The sequence below is a fragment of the Bombus vosnesenskii genome, unplaced genomic scaffold (assembly GCF_011952255.1).
Source record: "Bombus vosnesenskii isolate JDL3184/JDL3185 unplaced genomic scaffold, Bvos_JDL3184-5_v1.1 scf7180000013267, whole genome shotgun sequence".
In the NCBI taxonomy this organism is placed as follows: Eukaryota; Metazoa; Arthropoda; class Insecta; order Hymenoptera; family Apidae; genus Bombus; species Bombus vosnesenskii.
Window position 1 is genome coordinate 2,033,676 of NW_022882927.1, and position 20,761 is coordinate 2,054,436.

Sequence of the window (20,761 nt, forward strand, 5' to 3'; positions counted from 1 at the left end):
GGGGTAATTTGCCAGGAGAGGGAAACGTTTTGTTACAATAGATTCAAAATATTATACCGCGAATTATTGATACCGCTTGACACAAATTTACTCGACTGCACTCTCTCCACGCTCTCTAATCATTGTATTTACGCTTTTCAATCGTCGTATCACCGCAACCACATTACACGCCAACTTTCCCGATCATCACATCTATGCAAAACAAATTTAATCACTCTTAATGAACAATAATTGAATATGGAAATAAATTAATAATTAACGATACAACAACCGGCGACAATTAGTGGTAATCATTATTAATATTAACGTACTCTAAGTAATGAATTGCGCTAATACGATCGTTTTAATAAGCAGCGAAAGAAACTGCCAGCAAATTATTGTTATTATTGCTCTATCTTTAATTAATTATTACGTTGTATTATGCATGCAAAAATCTCCCTTCTTTGATTCATTCGTATAAGCATATTAGCATGTACCGTTGACAATTATTCGTTTGTTTCACTGTTAATCATTATTTACGAATACCAGTTAGTGCGTCGTTATTCCCGGGAGTCCAGAATTAAATATCGAAAATAGGTTGATTAAAAATTGATCAGAGGAAACCAGTGTAATTAAATAAATCGACGCGCATGAATCACCACTATACGTGCACTTTGCGATAATTTCATATTATTTTAATTCTATTCGTATAAAACGTTTTTTTCCTTCTTCCTATATATAAAAAAAATATTCCTATATTTGTGTTAAAAATATCCAATGCTTAGGAAGTTTAAATTCTAATCGATACGAGATGATCCAATTATTCCAATTATTCGCACAATCACGAAACCAACTTTGTATTCGATCGACAAAGACAATTTAATATTAATCTCTCGGTTTATCATTGCAATCTTTAGCTTTCACGGTATTCGTCGAGGATGACTGATAAAATAACGAGTGGATGAATTTGTAATAGAAAAATATATTGAAATAAATAAAGGTATAAGTATAATGTATAAGTGTATGCGTTATAAGTTACAATACGATAGAATCGATAGGGAGCACGTTCATATATTTATAGCAAAAGGGCATTACCAAAAAAGTTAACCTTGTAGGTCTAGCTGAAGGCTACAGGGAACATAAATAGAAATCTATTTATTAGTTGTTTTGTTCCTACACCTTGTAACCCAAAACATAATTTATATCCAAGGGCACGATAATATGGACCTCTCCCTATTTAGAATATTTTTGTTTCACTAGATTTTATTTTCTGCGTAACAGCGGTCTCCAGGTCACGGATATACGAAAATAAAGATGCGGAGTTTATCTTGAAGTAATTACTTCGTTATTAATCCACAATTAAGCTATATACGACGCGAATACGACGATATATTAGGTTGTCCGAAAAGTGTCTTTCTTTTACAGACACGTCTTTATACAAACATGGAACCTAATCCGTCGAACGTTGTGATCTTCATTTTGATAGAACAAAATCGATCCTACGTAATTCAGCAAAATAATATAAAACGAAAAATGTTGTGCATCCATCATTTCCTTATAAAAGAAACTTTTCGGACGATCTAACGCAGATACCGTTTCCCCGTGACAGCTATCTTGCGCAGCAATGCAACGACGACGAAAATATATAAAACTAAAATATATAAAATACATACAGATAAAAAAATAAATATGTACCAGGATATCGTTGCACCGATTACTTTAAAACTTCCTCACCGCCATTAAAGTTGCACGTTCGCAGCGCTAACAATTTTTCTGCTCGCACGTTTTCCTACGTCTGTCGTTCCCGTACGTACGATCCTGTCTCCTCGTACGCCATTCGTCGAATTCCGAAACATCAATAGACGCTCGTTGACAAATATTCGTCGTGCGGAAAGAAGCGACGGAGATTTCCTGGTGGAAAGTTCGCCGGGTCCGGAAACGATGGAAGGAAGGCCGGGGCCAAAATATACGATAGCGAATTCTCGGCTCGTGTCTGGTGAGCAGCCTTCATAACTGACGAAGCCCGTGACCGCGCGGTTCGTGTTGAAATATCCGCGCGTGAATAATGCAGAAATCCGCAAGAAAATATGAAGGTGCATTACCGAAACGGAACAGGATATTCGCGCGGATATTTCGCCACCGTGGCGATTCTGCTGAGCGAGTGGCGGACATCGGGCCGCGATCTAGCCGAGGATACTAAGCCAGTCGCTTAAATCTACGAAGTTGGTCGGTTACTCGGCAAGACGCGGCCAGCAAATGGCGTTCAAATTAATTTCACCAAAGTTCTACCGCCCCTCCCTTTCTCCTTTCTCAACGGTAAATTATTAATACCGTCGGAAGGTTGGTGCCTGCTGACTCGGTTGTCCTCGGTCAAATACGCTGTTTAATTAGGAAATCCGCAGTTGCGGCAAGGCGTGGATTGTCACAACGGTTTTCACCCTCTTGCGGTTCTACGAACTGGCGCGACCTTTTCGCGCGATGACCACCGACCAGACGACAGATTGCCTGTATCGCAACGAAGGCGACGCGACCATCTACTCCGCCGGCTAGTGAAACGAGCTTAAAACAATTCCCACGCGTCGCTCCGACTCGTGCTTGCGTGTCGCGTTGCGTCGACGTGCAATTACCACAGAGAGAGAGAGAGAGAGTAACGCGCCCAGAGTTTTCGAAATTACGCGCTCGAGTCGATTTGACACACGGCGGAATTCCGCCCGCTTTGCGTAACTTCCTTTTTCACACGTCAAGCGATCCAGATGGAGAGATGTGTTTGGTGGTTGGATAGCCCGCTGATATTCGACGAGTTTCCTACGAAACTGACTCTGTTGGTAAATTGAAATTTTCCAAGCACGAGTTTCACAGAAGCATGGATGTGCGTAACGCAAAATGGGAATGAGGTGCGATTAAATTTCGGGAAACCGGCGTTCAGAGTCACAGTTGGACGCCAACGGCCATTGTGTACACGTTTGTATGACAATTTCAGCGAACGAGATTTTAATTAGCCCTGTGCACGATGCCGCGCCAAGGTTCGCTTATGCGCTTGGAATTAATCGCCGCCCTTTCGATCATACCGAGAAGTACAATTTCCAATGATTTTCAATTCTTTACGTTTGACGAGACACTCTGTGCGACGTGTATTCAAACGAGAGAGATACTTTGATGATTTCTCATACGTTCTTCTGTCTGTTCTCTGGTTTTCGAGAAAATTCTAGCTAACAAGCTTTCTCCATAGTTTCTTTTCTTCGCTCTTTCGTTTCGCAAGATTAAGCCTCGTTCGGTTTAATTCGAATACCTTGAAACTTATTAATTTACTCGAACCGCTATTCGCTTGATCTGCAATATCCTTTGTAAGGCTCGACGCAGACGACTTTTGTCCGCGCGATTCCAAGTCTTTCTTTCTTTTCCCGGTTAAGAACAACGAAGACAGACGTACGATCGCACGGACAAAAGTCGCTCGTCCGTATCGGGCCTAGTTGAAGCATTCTAACAAAAACAGGCTCTTGTTCGTGGTTGTCTGCTTCCAGCAAAGCGAAAGAATGCTCGTACATCTGTAAGATCTGATCGATACATTTCAATTTCTTTCCACCAACAAATTTCTAAATTTCTTATTAAAAAGAAGTTGAGATGGTCGTTCATCGTCTGAGCGATCGTATCATATTCGTATTCGATGCTTCACTTCGCTCGAATCGTCGTGCTTTTATAGTATTAGGTCGTCCGAAAAGTTTCTTTCGTTTCATGAGGTGATAACAGATGAACAACAATTTCTGTTTTATATTATTTTATCGAATTAGACATGATCCATTTCGTTATATTTCTATTATTATGTTCGTGCATAATTCAATAAACCAATACAAAACAAAAAACATTGTGCGTCTATTATTTCCTTATAGAACGAAAGAAGCTTTTCGGACAACCTAATATTTACACGAATTAATCAACCAGTTATTTTTCGATACAAAGTTCGGGTTTAATCGCGTTTGTAAATTGGATACGTTTACACGACGTTCTTCTTAAATTTAGAGAAGCTTTTAGCGACAGAAAAACACGGTTCGGTGGAAAATGACGGGAAGAACGCAACAAGATCCGAAATTACCGTGTTCATAAAGCTGTCATACCTTTTAGAGTGTGGTTTTCTTGCGAGCAGAAAACCATATTATTAAACAAAAGATACCGTGGAATTGAAGGCTAAAGCAGATGTTGTAGGTCGTTTATTAACATTTCCGAGAAAATTGGAAATTCTCGAGGGTCGCTGTACATATACCTGGTATTTTTTATATTAGCGATACGCGTACGCCCGTGTTAATAAGGATCAGATATAATGTAGTGAAGTCAAAAATATCCAAATGAAAAGCTTTTCAAAATAGAATATACGTGAATCGGTTTGAAAAGAGAAGCGAGCAAATATTACTCGTAAATCCGTATAGGAAATAATTCGATATTAATATACGATCGAACGCGCGAGCCGCACGACTTTCATGAATAAATCCGCGATAAATAGGAAAAATTTAATTCGTATAATTAATCAAAGTACGGATAGTACGTTGGAACAATACGGGTTGCGTGTTATGAGCAGAGGGTTAATAAAAGTTCTTTTGAATACAATTAACAGTAACTACGTTCTATCACGGAATTACCCTTACATAATTGTACAAATTGCAATGGACCTTCATGTTACATGCCAAGCTTATTTAGCATATCCATTTAATGAACATACAGCCTAACAACAAGACTATAGCTTCTAAACTGCGTACATCGTAGACATTATAAACTACATTAAAGTGTTGAATACTTTAGCTTGGACTATCAGTCCGGAAACCATTACCTTAATGTAAATTAATTTTATCAAACTTATCGTACGAAGAACAAAGGCGTACTACTTTGCATTTTTTCTTGCTTCCGTATCGAGAAATCTATGATGAACGAAACACACACTGTACACACGGATATATTTGTTTGTATCGATTTGGAATTTCGAATTTGCAGCTACTATGTGTTTACATTTTTACGCTTTGCGTATTTTGTCCGTTTGTTCTTTCTTTGCCCAAATTGACGAAAATGTCAAAACAGATTTACATTGCACTAGAAGATTTTCAGATTTTTTTGTGACACGCATTTCCCTCTTTTATACCTCGTTTCAGAATAAAAGGAGACATAAATAGACTGCGGATTTCTATACGGTATCGTATCTTCGTGAAGATAACTAAGGAAATGGAACTTGCGTGGTACTCTGTTTCGGCTACTAAAAATTACGACGAGAACTACCCCCTTTTCATTTGCATTCTATGGATCGCTGCACCTTTAAATTCGCTATAAATGCACGAAAATCCGTAGTCTATTTATAAGGAAATTCGTGTAACGAACAGCGCGATTGTCGATAGGATTCCTTCAACTAATAATTCAATGCGTTCTCGTACCTCGTTCATTCTCCGTACATAAGCAGAAAATAAAAACGCTTGATAATATATAATTCTTGGAGCATTTACGAGCTCGATAAAGGGAGGAAGCCGAAGAACATCCTTCTCTTCTCTTCGATGCGTTGCAACAATAGTCCGAAAATAAAGCAGTCGATCTTCGTCGAAGCAATCGATAGACCGTCCGTTTCCGATTGTTAACTTCTCGATATAAAACGCTCTCTTGTCCCCTGGTTCAGATCTGACGTCTGCATCGGCTACTCGACGGAGAATACATTGACTAACCGGGCCATATTCTTTCAAGTAAGCAGACGCATCGATCGTCATAAGGGAATTCGCCCTTTGGATATAACCGGAGACGCACGGAATACTTGGTGGCCTCCTAAGAATTTTTGAGAGGACGGCTCATGAATGCAAATTAAAACGTTTACCCTCTATCGCGCACCTCTTTGCTCATTCCCGTTATTTTGACTTGCCGTATAAGCGGTGTTCAAGGTCGATAAGCCGCTGCACCCTCAGAGGACTTAAATAATGAATGCGCTGGTAAACAGCTTTACTTGCTCAACATTCTTCCGGTCTTCTATACGTTCTCCTTTTTCGCTCTGAATTTTTCGCTTTTTACCGGGCTGCCATATTTTTGGCAACTTCTATGCAGCTTCTATTTAGCGTGATTCACAAATGCACGTTTCAGAACGGACGAACATTGCGTTATCGTCGGTTCGATTAGCTGTCGATGCATGGACATAAAATGGAGAAGGCTCTTCCAGAGTTGATAATGGTTATATATATGTCGGATCACGATTCGAATTTTGGGCGCGCGACGACTCTTCATGTGGACTAGCCATCGTTTCACAAAGCCGAGATTTTATTTACACGTATATACAGGTCTATCACTAAGCTTAACAAATAATAAGTACAACTAATAATAAGTCTAACAAACACTAAGCCTAATGAATAATACGATCTACGAATAATTAAATTAAATAATACTATTAGCAATGTTTGAGTTCAAACGAATCCACGGTCACCGGGATAACTCCTTACTAAGCGAAACTAACTTAGACGCAAATGCGATCGTCGAAAATGCTCGATGTATCACTCTCCAAGGCAATCGCAAGAATGCCAGCCTCGTGGAGATTTTTCTCCCTGTACGATTGCATTTTGTTTTCTATACCCGTTTGGAAGCATCGAGAAGGTTCCAAACGCCGTTGCTAGGCACACTCGTTGGAAGCATCGAGAAAGTTCCAAACGCCGTTGCTAGGCAGTTTCTGCCTGGAGTTTTGATTACTAATACAATGTATGTCCCATTGCATCGGCACCTCCGAGGCAACATCACACGTGGCTAGGCCCACTCTCGAGGCCGCATGCCGCCACAACCACATTTCTCGGAAAACACATACAACCACTCCAGACCTCCGTTAGATAAAACATCCAGCCCGTGACCGTGGCTACGTTCAGCGACCGATTGTCACCTCGAACCCAATCTCGCTTATTACAAATCTTAAGCAATTACAACTATAATAAAATCTAGGCTAAGGTACTAGAGGATGCTCCCAAGATTTCCAAGGAAAGGCTTCGGCTTTCCTTTCATCTCCGACATATATATATATAACTTTTATTACCCAAGAAAATATATGTAAACTCCCTAAGATCGCAGGAAGATGGTAAATATCGTATTCGTTCATATATCTTATTAATTATTCGTGTATCGTTGATATGTGTCGAACAAAGTGTCCGTGTACTTAGAAACGACAGTGTAAGTTAGCCAGAATTTTAACTTATTATCAAACGTCGAATACACTCGTCTCGAGTATTTACATTCGTGCAAAATATATAGATGCGCATTTATGAATCATAGTGTATATCAGGCAGCCGGTTGAAATCGTGTAGAAAATTCGGCTGGTGAAAATTGTGGAATTATACTGGTTTCGCCGAGTTAAACGTGGAAAAGGTGCGCGTTAATTTCGGTACGGGTCTTTCCTATCGTTAAATAAAAACCGCATTAACGTCGAAAGTGAATTAAAATTGGCGAATCGCGTGGCTGTTACCGGCGCGGCACGATTATTCAATTAGGGCGGGTACTTGTCGTGGCTCGGGCATTTCCTTGTATTTTTCTGACTAAAGCGGAGACCCCGACCAGCTCATTAATTTCCTTCGCCGCGGAGTATTGTACGATTTAACGAATCGCTCGACAACGCTCGCGTTTGTTGACCGCTGCGGATTCGGTCGCATTGCTCGTTTCTCGCTTATGTAATCTGCCGTTTCCGCGGAAATTGGCCACTAACGAAGTGAAACGGCACCGTAATCGCGGCAAGTCTGCGAGACTGCCGCTTGCTAACCCAGTTATCGAGGAATTTACGAACGGATGTAAAAATATCTTCGTTTACTTTGTCACAGCTTTCGATACATGACGATATAAAGATAATATACAATGTTAGAACAATTCAGGTAGTAGCGGCACATAGATTTTTAATTTACATTTAATTATAATTGTAATTGTAATTGCAATTATTTATAATTACATTGAAATATAATTATAATTTGCATTTGTATATATATATATATATGTGTATAAATATAATTTGTATTTAATTGTAATTGCATTTTTATAGAGTTTGATATCGATGTTTGTGAATTGCTTGATATAAAGTGGGTATCTAAACTTTTGATTTAAGGGCGTAACAACGAGAGAAACGAGCGATTTTGATGAATATTTGTTCGAAGCAAGTACTACTAAATTGTAATACTAAATAGAAGTTGAAATGTAATTTTTTAGTTAAATTGTTCCGATTGTTTAGCAACTTTCTAAACTGGCGTGTACGATAATTGAAAAAGTAATTGATCAATCAATTTCGAACGAAACTCATTCACTTTGTTACAAATTGCCGTTCATGGATCAAACCTCAAATTTCTATTCCATTATTTATTTATAATGCCTTTTTGGATGATACACGTTCAATTTACCTGCCGGAAAAGGTACATTTTTTTCGAAACGTTAGAACTTCAATTTTTCACGGTTTCCTCTCAAAAATAGGTTCAGTCGTAGAATAATCTATCGAACTTGAAGAAAATTCCTTGACTTTTACACTTCGACGACTATGAACGGACGTTGTACTGCACGCCGACCACGTCAAATGACACTTCGTCAAACATAATCACAAGGCTTGCATAATGTGCAATAAACAATAAGAAGAAGTGAAATAAACAAATTGCATTTACACTTGGACACTATCTACGTACAGTCCAAAGAGTTCCACATAATCAGCGGTAGTTAATCTAAAAGAAAATCATAAAAATCACTTGCTTTTATCGTTGTCACACGAAAATCCCTCTTCAAGTGTTTAATAAATCAAATGCAATAAGCATGAAAGCTTGAAAATTAAAGAAGAGTAGAATTACATTAAAAATTCAATTATGCGTATAATAAATCACGAAACAGATCTGTTTCTTTTCGATGTACATTAGTAAGAAGGTGATATAATTTTTCGAATTTTCTATACGTTCAAGTAGTTAAAAGAAAAGAATTCGTTTTCACAATCGACTTAGAGAATAGCTTACGCCTACTTTAATTAGGCAATATGATCGTACTACGATAAGTCAATGTTTTAAACTACGATTTAATGGTCGAATATATGTATCTTATTTAGCTGTAATCATTGTCAAATAAATCGGGTTCTACGAGCAGATACATCAATAAACATCAGGTATCAATATATTATGTCTTAATTTTCTTCGTCAGCTTGGCGTTATTAAAATACATAATTTTGACGTAAATCGTAGCGGAGATACGTTAAATTGAAGCGGAGATATTGCACTGCAATCAATATTAATGGAGAGTTAAATGATCGAATCGTGATATTCTGTGATAAGCTATAGCGTCGCTGAAAGTTATTTGTCATAACATAATAACGCACTTCGTATCATCGGTTTACCAGAAGCTTGATATATCTTAATTCTTCAGGAATTCTTTGAAAAATTTGTCTCGTCGCGTATATCACGCTGTTATTCAAACTGTTGGGGATGTAGCGCCGTTTCAAAGAAATAAAAAGCAACTGCGGTCGTCTTAACGAGGAACGTGCCACTATGAACAATATTTTCGATATGCTAATAATCTCGAGAACGATATCCAGATATACGTTCGTAAGACTGTGATTCAAACACTCATACAAAATTCATAAGCCATCGTACATATCACTTCGCTTTTTTACTTCTCACGCGGTAAATCCTTGTCGTATCGTATCTTTTGGATTTCAAGCATTCAAGAACCTCCTTACAGCCTTTTTATCTTTTATAATCTCATCTTTTCTTATGCCGATTTGACGAACACGGCGTAACGTCTTAACGTAAGAAACGGAAGAGACACGATAGAAACCAGACAGATAGAAACCGAAGAAAGATAATAGAGACGAACGAAGAGATAGCTTTGTTCCACGATTACGCGTAACTCTTTTTCTATATTCTAATCGGATATGTAAAATCCATGTGAAATCGTTGAATAAGCTGAAAACGTTTCGTCGAGTCTGTTAAATACGAAACTGAGTGACGAAATTTTACATTTGCTATGAAAACAGATTTCACGCCATCATCGTGCGTACAATTCGTTGCCTTTGAAGCGTCTGTGTCGCATGTCCTGCGTGGCCAACTAATTACGCAAACAAGCCAATGAACTAAAAGGACAATAAATTAATACTCTTTGTATCTGGTAATTAACATGGAGCCAATTAATTAAAATCGCGAGCGTGCCGCGAGACAACTTATCGGCAGCCATCTCACGAACATTTCGAGAGAATTCTTTGTGCGAAGAATTCGCATTAAAACGACCATACCTCGTAATTTTCATTTCATTGAACACTAGATTTCACGACGGATGTTAATAAAAGAGAAGCCAGCTCCAATGATCTTGGATTTTTGCATCGTTATTACTAATTACTAACCGCGTGTGCCCGGTGTTGCTCGGGCTTTTGAGAGCCCGAGCTTTTTGACTGATATTTCCACGATAAATTTTCAAGCCATTCAGGAACACTCACACCATCGTACGAGGAAAATTGATTCATCGAATGTTCTCTTAAAATTGTTGAAAATTATTAAGCTACTCCACAGAAATAATTTCTCGGGTGTAAGTTAAGAGGGGGTTGTAGAGGGATGATGAGGAATATTCGTGCGTAATTTAGTGCGGATAAATCGAGCTATATAGAACCTTTTACCCGACACGTATACGTACGTATTTTAACTTATATGTGTATAGAGAGAGAATACAGTCTAATTATGAGATTTTTGCGCGTAAAAGAAGGGTTGACGGAACGTGACGAGACCCGGGCAACTGCTATTATTTCATGTACAGGGCGGTTGGTAACTGGTGGTACAAGCGGAAAGGGAGTGATTCTACGCGAAAAAAGAAGTCGAAAATGTAGAATAAAAACTTTTCGTTCGAGGCTTTGTTTTCGAGAAAATCGACTTTGAATTTTCGTTGGGTACGCGTGCACTTTATCACGTCCCGTTATAACGGATCTCACTGTAGATCGTTGTCTCGATGGAAAAATTAAAAAAAAAATTTTTATTCTATATTTTCGACTTCTTTTTTCCCGTAGAATCACCCCCTTTCCGCTTGTACCACCAGTTACCAACCACCCTGTATAATTAATAATTGCGTCGCTGCATCATACAGTTACGAATTATTCACATAATGATGCAACCAGTGGCGAATCTTGAGAAAATGGAACCCACTGCTAAACTGTCAGGGACACTCTGCTAAACAACTTGCCGAAATCTCTAGCCATCGCTCGTTATTCTTCGATAATTCATTAACAAAATGATTACTACGTGCATCGCATTCCACATATGCGTAAATATATGCGACTGCGAACACGCACATAGCCCGCACGACAGTCACGTTTATCTGCCAGGTTTTATTTCAAAGAAACGCTGCACGCGTTGCTCGCACGCTCGTAAAAATCTAGTCCAACCCAATACCAATTCTACATACGAGCGTAGGGGGGCCGATTTTCGACGAAAAAACTTTTTTTCTTAAAAATGGCCCGCCCGTTTCACTCACGTGTGGAATTGGTATCGGGTTGAACTAGATTTTTACGAGCGAGTGGTAGCGAGCGAGCAACGCGTACGGTGTTTCTTTATGATATGCACAGCATACGTTGTTTTTTACAAATCTTCTTTCGTTAATGATTTTTTAAACGATTACGGACAATGGCTGAAATCTTCTGGGGGTTACTCACTGTTCTTGACAACATATGTCAAGGTCATTGGGTAGTTTACTAGTAATATTCGTTCTTTTTTTTTTCTTTTTTTAAATTCTTCTCCGTTTGAAACTCGATCGAAGTTTGATAACTATACCGATCGACAAAGCAGCAATGAAAAAAGTTAAACAGTCGCTTAACAGTCCTGCATTTCGTTGTATCCACACGTAACGTGCTTTGTTATCTTGTTTTTTTTTTCAGCGTCACTGTGCGATATCGTTTTCAACAGTGACTCGACAAAAACAGGGATAGTCATGTCACCAGGATATCCGAAACCTTATCCACCAAGGACGCACTGTACATACGACTTCCAGGGACGGGGAAAGGAACGGGTCCAAGTGGTGTTCCAGGATTTGAACTTGTATCATTCGCCGGTTGTATCGGACACAGCGAACGAGTAAGTCTCTGTTTACTATCTTACGTTATATCGTTGCCGACATACTCTGTCCACTCAAGATCGTTGCAACATACCTGCACGTTGAAATTCGTTCTTTTATTAGCTTACAACGATACGACGACGAAAATTATCTCGTTATTATCGAGAAACCATCGATGATCGTGGAAATCGAAAAAGGAAGAGAAGCGACGTCGAAGAGAACAAACGTGAATCAAGATATTTGTCGTTGCAAACTAAAAAGCATTTTGCTCGTACGTACTTTTGTTTCCGCAAAAGTAACGAAAATATCAAAGTGGGCGATATAGACGGAACGCCCTGTACGCACAGGGTGTTCCAGATTTTAACAGCCAAACGTTGTCGATACACGCTATGGTCGAAATAAGAAAAAGATCGACATGAACGTAAGTCGTTGAAAACTTTATTAAAAAGTTATGGCAGAGATATGAAATACGGAGGGAACGGTAGTAGCAGACTCGCGGTTACTGCGATATAATACAGGAATACAGCAACGATATTTACGTTCACTCTGTTTATGCAAACGTAACTAATTCTTCATCTCGAAATGTTCACGGTTCTTGACAATACAAGATTGACAGCGGCCGAAAATAGAATTTATTATCCCTCGCGAATTTCATTTCTACCTTGTTTCGTTTCAACGAATCTAGCATTTTGAGATGCAGAATTAGTTACGTTTGCATAAACAGAATGAACGCAAATATCGCTTATCCGTTCTTACGCGATATCGCAGTAACCGCGAATATGCTACTAAGTTCCCTTTGTGTTTCATACTTTTTTTTTATAACTTTTTAATTTAAATAAAAGCTTTTTATTTAAAACGAAGCTTTAAAACTACCTATGTCTGTATAACATCTGTCTCTCATTTAGTTCCATGGAATATAACGATAATAATGTCTGGCCGTTAAAAATTTCACGATATTATATATATATATGTGTGTATAACAAAATAACGCTACCATCCAATATAAACGAATCTGTAAATATCAGTCACGCGAGCAATTGTGTGCTCAAAATATCCTCTGAAACTTATCTCGGAGCTGTCCTTTATAACCCTCAATCGTCATGCACTGTACGTTTGTAGACTTATCTTGGTATACCTGCTCCTGAGCACATAGTACTTATAGCTGCCACTTAGTCATACTAATATCTGTACGTATTCTTGGTAGCTTCGCTTTTCAAACATCGCTCTCATGTGCCACTTGCGCGATATTCATTGGCAGAGATACGTTCCAGGCACGTGTTTGTACTGCAGACAAAATCATGAAAGTCATAAAAATTGTGAAATTCAACGGATACCTGTTATACCGACCTGGATAGGATTTTACGAAATAAAAAGCTTGGACAGCTGACCCATTTGTCAGTTAAAAACCAGAAATGTTATAGAGTATGACTAAACTGACATAGTTTTTCCTCTGGGCAAACATGATCTTTCTTGTTTGTAATTTTATGAAAAATTTATAGTACAAAACTCTACGATTCATAATGTCTCGCTAACGTATTTTATTTTATAGTTATCGTATCTCTGTGATAAAGTGGCAATTTGTATTCGAAGAAATACGATTCTTCGAAAGGAGCAAAATTTGTCCAAAATTATGGGACTTTTCTTATTGTTTTGTTATTATTTTTCTTTTTTTTTTTTTATTGCTCTTTCGCGTCTGTTTTGACGCGTTCCTCTTTATATAAAGCGAAGATTTTTACGATTATCCGTCAGATTGAAACGTTAAGTGGGCCACATTTCTACGAGCGATACTCAAATGAGTACGTAGCAGTAAGGAGAAAATCCTCCTTATGATTTTAACGTTCATAAAAAGTTTCAAACTGAATGACCATAATTTTTAGTGAAACAGGCTAGCATAATAAAATAAAATCCAATAACATTAATTGGATTTTTAAAGTAGCCAGCAACACGTTATACTTCTGGCTACTTATAGTTCTTACATATAAACTATCTATTATATTGTAAATAAATTATGGAAAACCAGAAGAAGAAATAAAATAAACCAAGGCCCGCGATAGGATTGAAGACGTGTAAAAAGGTATGGGTGCGTGAATCATTCGTCGAATCAATCAGTCGTGTTAGATTCTTCGTAGTTTTAAAAACATGAAAATATCGAATAAAACACATGCATACGATTCACGTACAGAGCAGAAATTGTAAAACAATTTTTTATTGTTTCGCGTTTGAAATCGTAGAATCACTTGTCGAACAAGTAAAAAACGATTATTCGTTTAAATGCGTCTATTACTACGTCGATCTTTTCAACAACCAGCAAAGAGAATTTGCAACCTTACAAAAAGTACTACAAACGTTTGTAATAACACGGAAGTGCAGAAATGTTGATACGTAATATACATTTAATCATCTAAAACGATGAATTTCACCGCAAAGATGCCGATCGAACAAAATTTCAACCAAACGAAGGCATTTACAAAATTGATCGAAGTACCTTTTGATTTAAAGGCAAACTGAATCGAACCTAATCCAAGCAATATACGAAAGTACACGGTATAATACGTACTGTTTGCAACGACTTAAATCTGAATAGTAAAAAGAGCAGATACGTAAAAGTAAGTACTACGGCCTCTGCTTAGTTTCTCAACGCTGCATTCAACCTCGCGTAAAAAGAGTGTCGCAATAATCCCTCGTTTTAACTCTCTCTCTCTCTCTTTCTCTTTTTGTTCCGTGCAGTTTTTCCAACGCTGAAAAATTGAAGTCAACAATGACAAAAGTCCGCACTCGATTTCTTTATCATGGAACACCATTAGAAGATCCGTGAAAATACGGCTTTGGCGGTGAACGCGTTAAAGTTAAAACGGCATCACGTCGATAATGACGGAAAAGAACTAACGGGGCCGGATGAGCGGAGCGGTGTTCCAGTGACGTCTTCGGTGTGTAATCAAAAGCCAATGTAGAATTTGGCAACTGCGAATGCAAACGGTGCTTGACGTACCTTCAAATACAATTTGCACGAAGTGCATCGAGTGGCGATGGCCGAATTCCGCCATTAGCGTGCCGATTGATCGACGAGTTCGTTTCGTTGTCCGGCGACGAGGATCGGACGTTCCTGGAATTCTGCTTGTCCTTGTGAAAAGCACGGGAACGGACAGTTGTGATCGATTTCACCAACGCACGTGTGTAGCGTCTGTAAAGGGATTGCGTGTATCGTGACAATGCGCCAATATACAACCTTGTCCACGATTTTTCTTTTTTTTCTTTTTTTTTTACCACTTACGCTGATTGGGAAAGAATTAATTGCTGTCTAATCGTCAGTTGGCTAAGACAATTACCAACTCGCGAGGATCGCCGTTTTCTCTTTCTCTCTCTCTCTCTTTCTTTGTTAATTCATGGAACGACAGATAGAAATTTTAGATTTCAAAACTTTTATAATAATTAGATGTGTTTTGTTAGTAGTTTTGTTAGTAGTTTGTTAGTAATAGTATATATTAGATTAGATGTCTATTGTTAGTTGTCGGGTGTGTCGTGAAAGAAGTGAACCGAAATGTTCACAAAGCGTTGAAACGAAAGGTACGTTTGAAGCGGAAAAAATCAGGAATATGTCAAGAGATGAGAAGTTCGTGTGGTTTATTAGTGAAATTGTAGTGCGAGCTTTGGAATTTAATTAAAACGAGTTTGACGGTAAACAGGCTACGCGGAGATTGGTTTGAGTTATTATATCGATGTATTCTATCATGTAGCTATAATTATGGAGAGCTCTATTATCTAGAATTTATGTATGTTTGTTTCGCAAAGATAATCATTCCATTAATTTGTTTAACGTACTGTAACCACACCATGGTATAACGTTAACGTTTAAATATTTATTCTATCCGAAATTGGAATTAAAATTACGTAAATCGAATGACATTCCTCAGACAGTTTAAACTATTTATCTTATAATATATTTTCCAATTACATCCCTCGCGTCGTTAATTGATCGACATGGAAAAAGAATATCGTGAATTTCGTCGGAAATTAATAGTCAAAAACGACACTTTCTACCTTTCTAACGAAATTGCTTTATATTAATTAAATTATAGATTTAGATTACCCGTTAAAAATTTACTCGCGCATCTATTCTTTACCAACGAAGCTCGTTTCGCTACTGAACGTTTACTAATCGATTTTCTAACCCTCTGTAAAATGATTACCAACTTGTTTTGTAAGAATTATCAAATACTTCAGTATGTATATAGTAACGTTTAAACCGCGGATACTTATGCAAATTCATATTTTTACGAATATAATTGGAAAGATAGAGAATCGTTTTGCCTATTAAACATCATAACGAATACCATACCATGGGTGTTTCATATACATTTGCGCATTATATGCATTTTATGCATTTTTGCATTTTCAGATTTTCTAGAAATGCATGAAAATCCGCAGTCTAATAATGTCGAAAGACACGCTTGTAAATATATTCGTGACGTACAGAATGATTCTCCAGCTAGTTAACTCAAAAGCGGCATCGTCAATCACATGACGGTGATAACGCCATATCCCTACGTGTAATCTGTCATCGAAGACTGCTATTGCCTGTTTCATGGTACAGACGACTGTATGCGTGTAAAATGGTAACGAGAATGCGTGATTTGTGGTGTGATCGGCGACACTACCTTTAAGTTAACTAACAAGAGAGAGAGAGAGAGAGAGAGAGTATCATACTGTAAATTTCAGAAACACGAGATACATGAAAAGTCGTAGTATACGTTGCAAGGTAGTCGTTCCTTGTATCGAAGAAAATTCCGTATAAAATTAATGACTGTGAAAAATAACTTTAAAAGTTTCTTTCAAATTTACTCTATAGAGCGTTATTGTTGCTATCCACAAGATAATAAAATAGCACATAGCGGCCATTATCCCAAACCTCGTTAACTTCGTTAAGCAGGGGGCAGGTCATGCCATAAATTCAACCATTAACTGACCTGTCAGTTTATTAACCACTGTAATAGAATCACGCTGACCAACAGATTTATGTTGCGGCGTCGAATCCGCTAGTCATACGATTGTCTTGCCCGCAATTTTCAAATCCGATCAACTCGTGTAAATATCACCGATCAATTAGCAGTAACGTTATGCACAGTGATCGAAACCTCCATAAATCTGCTATACTTTCTCGTAACGTCTTACGATTATTCCCGTTCTAACGACAAGTTTGCGCGTGATACTGTTTTGACAGAAGCAGATTTTACCGAAAGATACGGTGGAAATTGTATGGAAAGTTTCAGCCACTGTTCCTTACCTTCGATATTTGATAAATTTTTGTGTCCATCTACGTTCTCATTGCATTTCTACCAATAACAAACAAAAGAACGCAGCGCAGTTGAGATAGGACGATAGCCATCGAAAGAGATACAATTGCAGCGAAAAAGGACGCGCGCAACATCATCTTATTTACCGTATTCTACGATCTGATTTAAGTTCGACGCAAGATTTCCTCGCTCGACATCTTGACCGATCTGCCGAAGATTCACGATCCATTGTGCTCGTGGAATGGAAAAGAGAGCGTTCGCCGTGTGTAGAGCTGTGAAAGGTAAATCGTGAGACGAGCTTCGCAGAGCTTCGCAAGCAAGCGAACGAGAAACGCCGATCGGGAAGGAGATACTCAACCGGAGGATGGTATTCGGGGAATCTGCCTACAACAATGCTTTCCTGACAACAGCAATTGCGATCGGTCATCCCCTCGTTCATTTTCCACGTGCCTGGCCTTAAACGCAGTTTAATTGCCGCTGGCACGTTTCATCGTGCGGTCACTCGAGTAATGTTTCTCTGGCTATGTAATTGTTCCCGGTTGCATTTCAGGAAAATCGAGATAATCGCGTGTAACAACATCGTTCGTGGCAACGAACCGATACGACCCGACGTTGGCAAAGAACGAGAACAACTTCAACGAAATAAATCGAATCGATCGTACCGCTGGCAAAAAAGAATCGCCGAGTTCTTCTCTTTCATTACTCTCTTTCTGTCTGCTTGTCTGTCTGTCTGTCTGTCTCTCTCTCTCTCTCTATCTATCTATCTATCTCTCTATCTTTTTCTCTGCTTCCCTCTGTCTCTCTCTCTCTTTTTGTTACGATCTTAATTGCTTTAATATCAACTTGGTTGATATAGTTACGAGATAGTTAATAATCGTGGCAGCTGTTGCAAACTCGTTAATGCATTGTACATTACAGGCCCCTTTGACAGACGCCATAACTTGCGATATAATATGGAAAATTATATCACAACTTGAGTCGGATATTCTCTAAAGCGATTTTCAATTGAAATATAAGATTACTAAACAGCGGATTTTTATGTCTTTATAGGAAATTTGAACGAGCAACGTTGCACAGGATGCATAGCGTTGCATACCGTCGCATTGCACGGAATACGAATCGAGCGACGTGTTTACGCTCTTTAACTATATTTCCTCCGTATTTTCGTCCATCGTAGAACCATTCGATAAATACAATTCTAGTTACACGACTCTCTCTAGTAAATTAACGAGTCACAGAACTGAATAATTTTTCAAAGAAACGTTCGTGCTTGTGTACGTGTCGCGTTCGATGTTAACCATGTTGCGACGAAGAAGAAATAATAATTTTATGGGCGAAATTAGCAAAACAAGAGGAAGGTTCGTGGTTATTTAATTTGAGTATTCGTGACTCATCTTTAATTCTGTAATTCATTATCCTAGTTGGCGTTGAGGATAGCGTGATAATAATTCACTTCGTTTATATCACTGTATGAATTATTTATAAGCTTGCTCTCATTATTACGTACACTTTGCTTCACCTACTAAAGAAGACGAATTATTCCAATTATTATTATCAATCTTCAGGTATAAGACGGCTGGAAAAATTCTGTCGATATCGATGCGATTCTTTCGAGTCTATTTTCTATGGTGGCGGAAATATCAACTTTGTGCGGAGCTGTTTCTCTGACGCGAATTACGCGTAACGGATAATGCTGTTCTCTACGCAAGCACGTTGGAATGAAGTTTTTGACAATTAAGTTATCATTTTTTTTAAAGATATGACGCATATACTTTAACTTTAATAATTTACATTTAATAATTAATAATACAATTGAGTGCGATATATTTTAAAGCCCGGTACGACACATAGACCCACGTCACAATTTTCACGCTCATAGCTCGATAGTGTTTTTCAAATTGCTCTTCGTTTTCTATTTTGAAGCGACATTTTCAGCTTGAAGATCCTACAAAATTATAAGGATACGAATCGGCATGTTAAAAGGAGCATCTAATATCGGTATATTTATTTTAAGGGAAAGCAGCAATTGATATCTGACACTGTCGTATCAAAAACAAACTATGTTGTTAACACTGTTATAGAACGTTGCAAGGATAAGAAAAATGTGAAGCGAGACGAACGAAAAAGATCGTTTAATTCAAAGGGTGAGCGAATGAGTAGTAGAGTGAGCCACTATAGTGGCGCTTCGTAACGTAAGATGACATCCGCGAAAGCCACTATAGTGGTGCAACGTATCTAAAAGGTTAATTTGGCGGAAAATAACAATGAAATACAATGAAACCTCGCTAACTCGAGCCTCCGTAACTCGAAAACTTTTATAAGACTAGAATTTTGTTCGTTCTTCTCGGTTTCAAAGCGAAAATCTCTAGAAGTTGTAATAAAACTTACTTTAACTCGAATTATTTGCCACGTGTCCAGATACATTATTTTATCTTTGTAACTCGAGCTTCGAATAGCCACTGCAAGTCGAACTTTACCCCCATAACTCCAACTTCTATCGCCGCTTCCTCTGCGACTCCAAATGTACCTATAGCTAGGCTATATGTCACAAGATGCGAGAAACCAATTATTCGATGTCGCCTTCTCTCTTCCACCTGTTAGGATTGTCTCGGATAACGGATAAGAAGACAAATATAAAACGACACAGGCTGTCGTTAACGTTAAAGTTAATCGTTTTTCGTCGGTCGAACGCGTAATTCCTATCGTTCCCCGCGTCTTTAACTTTTGCATTTATTTGCGTTGCATGAAACGAGTTCGAAGGGAAAGCTTAAAATATACTAAAAGTTCCCGAGAAGGGGAATATAATTGTGGATTCGTACAAAGCTTCTCTGTGTCGAATTTTCATTTGTTAAACCTCTTTTACTCGGAAGTCTAAACTTCGGTAAATCGAAGATTTTAGCTGGCTCCTGCTCGCTGCAAGTTGGAATCGCCGACTGTAGCAGAAAATAAATTACGCAGCTGGAAATATTAAAAGAGACAAAGAAAGGCAGCGTGTCTAAGGAATAACGAAAAGAGGGCCAGGTTAATCGAAATCTGTCGGTGAACGTGACAAATCTTCAAAGTCGATTTTCTCGGACAACAAAAATTTCTACAAATTATCTACGTCACTCTTTCGAACTACATTTATGAAACGAGTAATTACTTTTCCAATCGTATCTTCCACCCGATTTCGGTAGAAAAATTAAACGTTATTTCCTTTAACGAGTTTTTAATTCAAATAATAAGAATTCCCCGATATTTCGATGGAATATTTTATTTTAGGAAATGAAAAATATCACGTTTATAATATTTATTGCTCGGCGCTCAACGAATTCATATAAAATAGATTGTGTCTTCAAAGCCAATAAAACATGGGACAGCTGGAGGTAAAAAATCCGAAAAGCAGTAATTTTATCCGGCAAAGGTAAAACGAAAATATAGAATAACCTTTTTTCCCCCGTATGAAGCTTCGTTTC

At 38.2% G+C, this 20,761-nt stretch overlaps 1 protein-coding gene across 1 annotated transcript in view; it reads left to right on the forward strand.

Annotated features, from left to right (window-relative positions):
• The window catches only part of LOC117230729 (suppressor of lurcher protein 1), a 524,767-nt gene that overhangs the window by 442,701 nt on the left and 61,305 nt on the right, over window positions 1–20,761 (forward strand). The window contains exon 9 of the mRNA XM_033488449.1: window positions 11,840–12,035. Within this exon, the coding sequence (XP_033344340.1) occupies window positions 11,840–12,035 (196 nt within the window). The remainder of the gene's footprint in view (window positions 1–11,839; window positions 12,036–20,761) is intronic.